At 40.6% G+C, this 10,201-nt stretch overlaps 1 protein-coding gene across 1 annotated transcript in view; it reads right to left on the minus strand.

Annotated features, from left to right (window-relative positions):
- Positions 1-935, minus strand: part of LOC143292165 (uncharacterized) — a 19,891-nt gene extending 18,956 nt beyond the window's left edge. Inside the window, exon 1 of the mRNA XM_076602349.1 lies at positions 928-935. Coding sequence (XP_076458464.1) covers positions 928-935 — 8 coding nt within the window. The remainder of the gene's footprint in view (positions 1-927) is intronic.
- Positions 936-10,201: the final 9,266 nt, after the last annotated feature.

A 10,201-nucleotide genomic window follows, 5' to 3' on the forward strand; every position in this document is an offset into this window, starting at 1 on the left:
TTTCGTGGATTTGTAGAAGGTAAGATTTTATTTTTCATTTATTCAATTCTTATTTTATTGGTTTCTTCTTGCAGCTTGTTTTGTTTATATTTGTGTGTGAAGACACATGGAAGCAGCTCTGATTCAGTGTGTGAAAATTTAGGAGTGTGTGAAGATGGATTTTCTGAAAAGAGAAAGGGTAAGTATTGTCTTTTCATTTTTGCATTCTTTCAGCTGTGTTATATTTGTCTTTTTCCCGTGTTTTTCTCATGTTTACCCTTTTCTTCAGATTGATTATTTCAAACAACTGTGAAACAGTGTGAGTTACTCACGTACACACTTTTTGAGGAATAGGAAGTGAAAAGTTATGTTGAATAATGTCATAATAACGAATTATTATCAATGATGGAAACAAAGGGAATAATCGAATATGTGTGACTATGTGCAAACATTAGTTACAGAATTGTTTCATCGTAATGAAAAAAAGTAATTACAGATCCAGCCTCACGTGGACATGGTACATGATAGATATCGCAGTGGGAAAAAAATGAGTACAGGTGTGTCTTGTTTTGTGACAGGCAGACGTTTTCATGACGGGAGAAAAATAAAGAATTTTGTTGTAAGAATTTTGTTTAATATCCCCATCACAATACTTGTCATTGCGGATAAGTATTAATTTTCACAGTGTGATGATCGTTTAAAAGGTAGGAGGGGTGGGGGGGGAATTGAATTCTGAATCGGTGGAAAGAGGAGATGGAAGGTTGAGTCAAAGGTGAATATTTGAAGTAAATAAGGAGAATAATGAAAGAAAATTTCTTTTAAGAAAATAGTATGATAATGGAGTTCGTAAAAACAGAAGTCGTCAATTTAATGAAATGAAAACTAATACTGGATAAAGACAAAAATAACATACCAGGAAGAACAAAATCATCGTATAAGTAAACTTACGTAGACATAGTTGTGACAGGCAAAAAAACAAGCATGATTATAGAATCACTGTATATGTCGAAATGTGTTGAGACATAAGAATCCTCTCTCTCTCTCTCTCTCTCTCTCTCTCTTTCTCACAACAGCTATTGGTCTACAGATGCAACTAAATAACTTAAAAAAAAACAAACTCAGCTACCTAACTGCAATTAAAAGTTAAATTGGATAAAAGTAATATTGTTTTTAGGAAAGGCGATTTTTTTAGCAGTAAGAGAAAGGTGGGTGTATGATGATGTTGGTATGTCAGTTGTTAATGCTTGCAAAGGTATTGAAACTGTTTTTCGTATTTTGTTCTGCATGTTTGAGTTTTGTGGCTGCATGTAGGGATCTTTCAAACAGGGCAAAAATGCATTGTTACATGTTATGAAGAAATTGTTTTTACTGAACATTCTTTGGGTATCTTTTTTATTTTTTATTTTATTTTATTTAAAAAAAAAAAGATTTTCAACACCCAGATACAATCTATTGTATCATACAGTATGTTTAAGAATTATGGGGGTTAGATAAGAATGCCACTTTATAATATGAATCTGTTTGTTTATTTGGACTTATAAAGTTTCTAGCAGTTGAAATGAAAACACCAGACGATTCAGTATACAGTGAGACGAATAGATGTATATATCTATATAAATGTTGTGAGATGTATTTGATACTGATTGGAACTATTAAAAATGAAGATAGACTTCCATGGAAATCCTATATGTTGTATGATTTAGATTTTTGAGGAAAAAGAAACTGGGCTTCAAATATATGAATTGTTTTGTGGATTGGGATTGGGACTTTGTGGGAATATCAAGGAGTCTGTATTGAGAATGTGTTCTTTTTGAAATCTTTTCGTCTACGTTTAATAGATTGTAGATGGTAAAACTGGAAAATCATGTCAAATCAATAGATTCTCTGCCAACAGGGCTTATGCTTCTACATATTTTAGTTGAGAATTGTCTTTTGCTGAATATTGACAGACACTTACAATTAATATTAACAAGATTAAGCTTTGGGAGTTCTGAAATCAATATGCACAGATATCGCTGTTAAAACAATCATTCAGAGGAGCTGTGTCCTGTGTGCAAGGAGTCAACTGAAGAAGTTCCTTTCATCCTGCAGTGACCAGTGTTGTATGATATTCGAGTAAAATTTATTCTAAAGAAATATTATGAACGTCCTTGTTTGTTTAAAGTTTTTGTTTATTGATGTCATTATCTTATGATGGTATTATAAGGAATATCACATTGTACTTATATAAAGCTTTATATAAAGCCTTTTAAGTTAAAAAGTATTAGCCCTAATTTCTATAGTTGTGTAAACAGTTAAATGCTTATTGCCTGTCATTGTGATATCTACATGTCTTGTTATCGCCTCTCATTCATAACGGGCTATGACCTTAATGAAAAAAATTGTCTGCGTCTCTGTCTGTCTGTCTGCCTGTCTGTCTGTCTGTCTGTCTGTCTGTCTGTCTCTCTCCTTTCTCTCTCTCTCTCTCCGTGTGTGTGTGTGTGTGTGTGTGTGTGTGTGTGTGTGTGTGTGTGGTGTGGGTGTGTGTTGTGACCACTAGGAATGAGACAAAGCTACAGCACTGAAAGTACTTTGTGAGTGAATTCTGCAATTAGTATTTCAGATAGTACCTTTAAAAAACAAAACAACAACAAACAAAAAAACAAAAAACAAAAAAAACAAAAACTGAATGGTTCCCCACTGCATGAAAATAAAACGAAAGACATTTTTTTAAACCAATGACTTTGTCCTTTCCAGAGAACCAGGGATGGTGATAAAGAAGGTGATGTGCCATCACAGTTTGGAAGAAGGATGTAAGTATGATTTATTCTTTCTTTGAATTGCTTGTTTTCATGCTGAACGTTTTGTGTGTTTGGTTACACACACTCATGTTACAAAGACATATATGTTTGAGTAAATCGTAGTCTCTCTAACACACACTGCATAGTCAACTTGTCTTATGTGCGGTGCTTCTGTTGAAGATGAAAATTCATTTCCTGTTTATGTGTCGGAATTTGAAGAAATTCGAAAGAAATGCATAATTTTCAACGGAGAAAATAAAGAACATGAACCTTACCGGTATGCTTTCAATAGATGATGAAGTAAGAATAAGATCACTAACGAGATTTGTCAACTAGTTTGGGATTGTCAGAAAAGAAATCGACTCGGAAGCCTTATTGTTATCGAAAAAGCATGTAACCTGATGTCAATTCCACAGTTATATAATTATGAATGATTTTGTAGAATGTTGTCTGGTCGAGCTTCATTTTTTTCTCCATTTTTACTCTTGGCAAAATGTTTTTGTGATTTTTTTTGTTTTGTGTGTGTTGTTGTTGCTGTTGGTTTTGTCGTTGCTTTTCTTTTACTCTTAGCAATGTGTTAATTTCTCTGTAAACCGCCCGTTATTCTCCTGTTCATATATTGGGAAAGAACTGATACATAGTTTAAAACATCGTATGAACAAAATGTTTCAGATAAGATTTGAAATATTTTAATAATGGAACAGTGCCTGGTATTTGTATCTATTTGAATAATCTGTGGAAGTTCTAATCTTCATTTTTTTTCTGTGCAGCCTTTGATGCCATAGCGTGGGTGAGAGGCCGGTTGTGGGGGCAAAAATTCAAGGTGTGCGTGAAACAGCATGCAAAGAAGCGAAACAGAGAATGCACAGAGGAGAGAATTCTAAAAGACTTGCACAAGGAACAATTCTTCATTCAGATGCTGGCGAGGTTCAAGACTCGCACATCGATCTTTCTTATGACGGTAGGTGATTATCACTGTAATCAGCCATCTACCGCACTGCTGAGTCAAATAAGTGACTCCATCCCATTGAACTACAACATGGCTTAAGTTTTACTGGGGATACACTAACTGTAGAATCAGTTGTAATGCCAGTAATACGATATCCGTCAAAGGGCAGTCATGTTCGGTTTTGAAAGACTTATTTCGCAGTTCTTCCGTTTCAGCTTGGTTCTCATGTTAGATGAGATGATAAAGTTTGAATTGACAATCTGAACGTGACTGACTTTCTGGTGGCTCTGTACGCGTTATTATTATTATTATTATCATCATCATCATCATTTTAAATTCTTACAGAGTTCTATGATGTCTCCCTTGAGGATCACATATCTCGGAACACCGTGTTCAGCGGTAAACAGATGGCATTGCTGGCTGCTGAATTGTGTGATGCCCTGGCGTTCCTACACGATGTAAGTAGCACAGAAACTGAACTGAATTCACGCCCCCCACCCCAACACACACACACACAAACGCACGCGCGCAAAAACACACACACACAGGCAAACTACAAGCAAACTGGCTGTTACGTTTGAATAAAATGTCAATCTATGTACAACATACAGTTTGAGAGAAAAAATGTGTAGGCCTATTACTGTTTCGTCTTTTCATTTTTTTTTCCAATTGTAGTTTTTGCGTTTAGCGTCTGATGGAGTTTTGTTTCAAGATCTGAATGTGCATGAGTATCTAGTGCTCAGCGTGCATTGTTTAGCTTGCAACTGTAGGATATGAGTATGGATTGTGAGTGTTAGCATGTTAGTGTTAGCGTGCAAGTGTTTAGCTTTCTATAGTAGGCTACATAGATTTTGAGTGTTCAGCGTGTGTTAGTACTTAACTTGCGCTAGTGCAGACGGTGAAAATTTGAGTATTGGTAAATGTATTGATGTGTCCATGTATAGACGTATGGGACGCAGCGTATTTTTAAAGGAGGTGGACTTCAATGTCCAGCTTCATTTTTGCAAGCTGTGTATTTAGCTTTTCATTCATTCTTTCTTTTCAACCATCAGTTGATTCATATATATGTAATTGTGTTTCTGTGTGATCCAGAAGGACATAATACACAGAGACGTCAAGCGGAGAACATTGTGTTCGACCAGCATGGCCACTGCAAGCTGACAGAATTGGGTCCGCCTTCTACAATGACTGGGGACGGGACGGCGGCACAGAACAAGCGGCCGGGCGGCACTCCCCTGTTCTGGGCTCCGAGCTGTTCCACACTCCTCCCTTATGTAGTAGGGTAAGTCCACGTGAAGACCCCCCTCCCTCTCCTTGCCCCCTCCCACCCCCTTCTGAGCTGTTCCACACTCCTCCCTTGTATAATAGGGTAAGTCCACGTGAAAACCCCCTCTCCTCCCCTCCTTGCCCCCTCCCACCCCCCTTCTGAGCTGTTCCCACACTCCTCCCTTGTATAATAGGGTAAGTCCACGTGAAACCCCCCCTCCTCCCCTCCTTGCCCCTCCACCCCCCTTTGAGCTGTTCCACACTTGTATAATAGGGTATGTCCACGTGAAGACCCCCCTCCCCCCTCCTATGCCCCCTCCCACCCCCATCTGAGCTGTTCCACACTCCACCCTTGTATAATAGGGTAAGTCCACGTGAAGAACCCCCTCCCCCCTCCTTGCCCCTCCCCCCCCCCCTTCTGAGCTGTTCTACACTACTCCCTTGTATAATAGGGTAAGTCACGTGAAGACCCCCTCCCCCCCTCCTTGCCCCCTCCCACCCCCCTTCTGAGCTGTTCCACACTACTCCCTTGTATAATAGGGTATGTCCATGTGAAGGCACTCGCCCCTTCTGAGCTGTTCCACACTCCTCCTGTGTATGAAAATTTAGGTCCACATGAAGGCATCCCCCCCCCCCCCCTTTTTAAAGCTGTTCAATACTCTTACTTGTGAATATTCTGACCTGCTCCATTCTCCTCTTTTGTAGATGTATCAGGTCCACATTCGTGACATTGTCACTGCGTTGATGGCAGGGAGGAAGAGAGAAAAAAATGGGATGGGAAAGGAAGAGGGGGTGGGGGGAAGAAAGAGAGAGGAGGGGAGAGAGGGATTGAGAGAAGGGAAAATGAGAGACACGGTCTGTTTATCTGTCTTCAATCCTCCCCCTCCCCCCTTTCTCTCTCCCTCTCTCTCTCTCTCTCTCTCTCTCTCTCTCTCTCTCTCTCTTCGGTCTATTTTTGATTGTGATCTTTTCGAAGGCAGCAGACAGATGTCTGACATATTGTTAACCTGTATGTAACGACAACTGAGTGATGAATGTTTCTCTGCTTCCAGATGGTAGATTGGTGGGCCCTGGGGATGACATTTCTCAAGCTGGTGTTACGAGAAAATGTCATGTACGTAGATCCATTTTCGGACGACCATGCAGTTACTTGAAAGCTGTTGAGCGGTACATAGATGTTACACAAAACAATCATAAAAGAGAACTAAAGTGCGCACGTTTGTGAATATGTGTATGTGTGAGAGAAAGGAGAGAGATAGAGAGGGGAGAAGGGAGAGAGGGGGGGGGGGAGAAAGTAACGATTTTCTTTTCTAGCACTGTGATCTTAATTCATACTTTAACATTAGAAGATCAGAAAAAAAGAAAACCCCCAACAAACTTCGACAATCTGGCCACTTTCGCTTCAGTGTTCATTATGAATCTGCTCAGTTTTGAAGTAAGTGTGGTAATTGTGGTATTGTGTGGTATGTGTCCAAAAGAGGACTGCTACTCAACCCTTAATGGTGACATAAAAAAGACCGTTTGATGGTGTATTTGGTGTGTATATCTACTTATAAAAGGAGCGGAACACTGATCAACCTTTGACAGTGAAAAATATAGATCCGTTTATAGTGTAGCGGATGTCATTTATAAAAGAAGAGGAATGTCATGTGACTATATTAAAAACAGAATAGACGCCCTCACAGCGCCGTATGTGCTGCTAATCAGTAATTAGTAGAATGCTCTGCAATCCTCCAGAGTGAACAGAGTACACGTCCATGTATTCATACATAGGAGCAACAGACGTGTTCTCATCGTGTCATCATCTGTGTGGCAGTAACGTCAGAAATTTCACGATGGACGCGGTGAGGGAAGAAGCATTCCAGTACGGACAGTTCTCCACGTGCCATCAGACAGTTCATCGGTGATCTTCTAGAACCTGTGCCTGACGATCGGCTGGGGATGTATGGACTGCTCCAGGTTTCAGTCCACCCTCTGTTCCTGACGGATGACTTGTTGAAGGTAGCGCAAATCACACAGACACATAGACACACACGCGCGCGCGCACACACACACACTCTCTCTCTCACATGCACACACACACACACACACACACACACACACACACTCACTACATGCACACGCACCCATGCACGGATAGAAAAAGAGAGAGGGGGAGAGCGCACAAACAGTGACAGTGACAGATACAGTGATGGTGGCAGACACAGAGACGGTGACGGTGACAGATGCAGCCACAGTGACAGTGACAAAGTGACAGATACAGTGACAGTGACAGAAACTTAGGATGACAGAGACAGTGACAAACATGGTGGTGTTGACGGTGACAGAGACAGTGACAGTGACATACTCATAATGACAGTGACAGAGTGATAGTGACAGATACAATGACAGTAGCAGAGACTAATGGTGACATATACAGAGACAGACACAGTGGTAGCGACAATGTGACACATGCACAGAGAAGTCGTGATGTGTTTATAATCGATTTCAGCGCTAATCAGATATGCTACTGCTACTACTACTGGTACTACCTCGGTATGAAATTGCATTGTTTGTCATAGAGGTGTACATCCATTTCAGTTGGGCTGAAAGATGTCATCATCTGAACTAAAGTGTGTGTGTGTGTGTGTGTGTGTGTGTGTGTGTGTGTGTGTGTGTGCGCGCGCGCGCGCGCAGAGCCCTGAGGACTGGGATACCCTCCGGATGGGGCAGCTCCCTCCTCCCTTGGAGCAGCAGCAGCAGCAGAGGCGGACGACTGCAAGATGCAGTCAGCACATGCGGCTGGGTCCGACCCACGTCAAGGAAATCTTCCACGAAGTTCGGTCGATGATGAGGTAAAGCCGAGGACGACTACTATTATGCGGTAAAGCAGGGTACTATGATTATTATGAGGGAAAGCTGGGGACTGTGACTATTATGGGGTAAGGCACGGGACAATGACTGAGGTAAAGCTGGGCACTTTGACTATCATGTAGTGAATCAAGGGACAATGACTATCCTGAGGTAAACATGGGAACTACAACTCTCTCTCTCTCTCTGTGTTAGTGTGTCTTGTTATTGTTTTTGACTGTCTGCTAGTTTGTATGGGGAAAGAGCGAATGACAAAGGAACAAATACAAAGTCAAGAAAAAAAAGACCCTATGTCATCGTACAGCAATGTATAAAAAGTAGAATAGGAAGTTAACACTTACCTTTCTAAACGTATCGGTAACTGTAAAATCGAATATTTACACATTACGCAGGGAACCTGAGGAAAGAGAGAAATGGAGAGACAGAGAGACAGCCACACACACAGTTTTAGTAAACAACAAAAAAGACTTCCACACGACATAGATCATAAAGCTTTCAATACAAGCTATGGGCCGTCAATGATTATCATTGTATTCATGTCTCTTCATGTTTCAGGAGACAAAACTGTACACGAATGTGGACAAAGCAGCAGAAGGAGATACATCCTTGATGGTTTCTTCACGTCTCACGTGTCAGGACTATGACCACTTTGTTTTTTCACTGAGGAAGAACATGAAGACAAAGCAGCAGTAGAGTAGACAAAGGAAACAAAAACAAAACCCACCAAAAAAAACCCAACCCAACCCGCCCCCCCAAAAAAACAAACAAAAACAAAGCAAAAAAAAACAAAGCAAAACAAAAAACAACCTCAAAGGCATTGGAAGAAAAAGACAAAGATGATAAGCAAACCCGGAGATGACGATAAAGGCACTGGAGGAAAAAGACACAGAAAGAAAAACCGGTTTGCTTATCATCTTTGTGTATTTTTCCTCCAATGCCTTTGAGTTTTTCCTTGTCTGTCTACTCTTCTGCTGCTTTGTCTTCTTCGTGTTCTGCCTCACACATGTATATATATATATATATATATATATATATATAATTGTGTGTGTGTGTGTGTGTGTGTGTGTGTGTGTGTGTGTGTGTGGAGAGAGAGAGAGAGAGAGAGAGGAGAGAGAGAGGCATCTTCCGCTGGAGCAGATTATGGTGGAAAAATAATTATCACTCAGTGCATCTTCTATGTGACCTGTACAATAGGTATGTTTACTTATTTGCTTTTTGTGTACGTGTCAAGTCTGTTTCATGTGTATGTCTATAAAATAAAGATTGTGTGATCTTAGCAATCGTTTTTGTTGATAAGCATGAATTCTTCAGGAATAGGACATCTCACTCTCTTTTTGTCTCTTCCTCGCTCTCTTCACTTCTCTCTCTCTTTCTCTCCCTCTTTTCACGCACAATCACATGCTGGCATACACATCCCCAGTTTCAGCTTCAAGGAGTTGTCAAAGCGTGGGGCTGATCCATACACGCTAAACCGCAACTGCTTCAAAAAAAAGAAAAAAAAAGAAAAGAAAAAGAAGCAGATGCATGCTTCACGCAATGATCCAACGCACTGGTTCAGAGGCTACAATATATATTTATATATATGGAAAACGAAGACACCAGGGCTTGGTTTTATCGCGCTCGCGTGCGCGCGCGCACACACACACACACACACACACACACACATACACACACTTTGTGTGTGTGTGTGTATGTGTGCGTGTGTGTGTGTGTGTGTGTAGTGTGTTTGTGTTTTCAAAAATAACACATGGCCACTGTACCTGGCAACCTTTCCAAACTCATATTCATTTAAAATAGAAAACGAGCTGGTATTTACTTCTCAGGAGCCAGGTAGATCGATGTTCCACAAAGCTCCTCCCCCCCCCCCCACCCCCAACAGTCATAACAGGCGATGTCATAATCCATAACTGTCGCATGGCCGTCGCCAACAAAACCGATATTGACAGACTTGATTTCCAAGCAGAGAATAGGCTTCTACACAGAAATGAACATCTACAAACACGTTTAGAGAGAAAGGAATGATTATTACCAAATGAAACCGAAGTGTATGCCACAGAGGCCCATATGTTGCGATTCTATATTATTCGTTTCCCATTGATATGATGAAAAAGGATGTTAAGATAACACATAACCACTGTGTGGATCTGTTTATATCCACCTCCAACTTTTTCTACCTGTACCGTACAACGAATCTGTAATGCTAAATATTATTCTCTGAACCAGATGGAAACGCTGCTTTCATGTCTTATCCCCGCATTCCATCCCGTGCTTTCCTGTCCCTATCCTGTTGCATTGTTGTATGTGTTTTAAAGCTCAACTTATGGTGCATAAAAGGGATCCAGCTGTAAAAAAAAACAAACACGGCCTTGTTTTGAGA

Source organism: Babylonia areolata, chromosome 18 (genome assembly GCF_041734735.1).
Source record: "Babylonia areolata isolate BAREFJ2019XMU chromosome 18, ASM4173473v1, whole genome shotgun sequence".
NCBI lineage: Eukaryota > Metazoa > Mollusca > Gastropoda > Neogastropoda > Buccinidae > Babylonia > Babylonia areolata.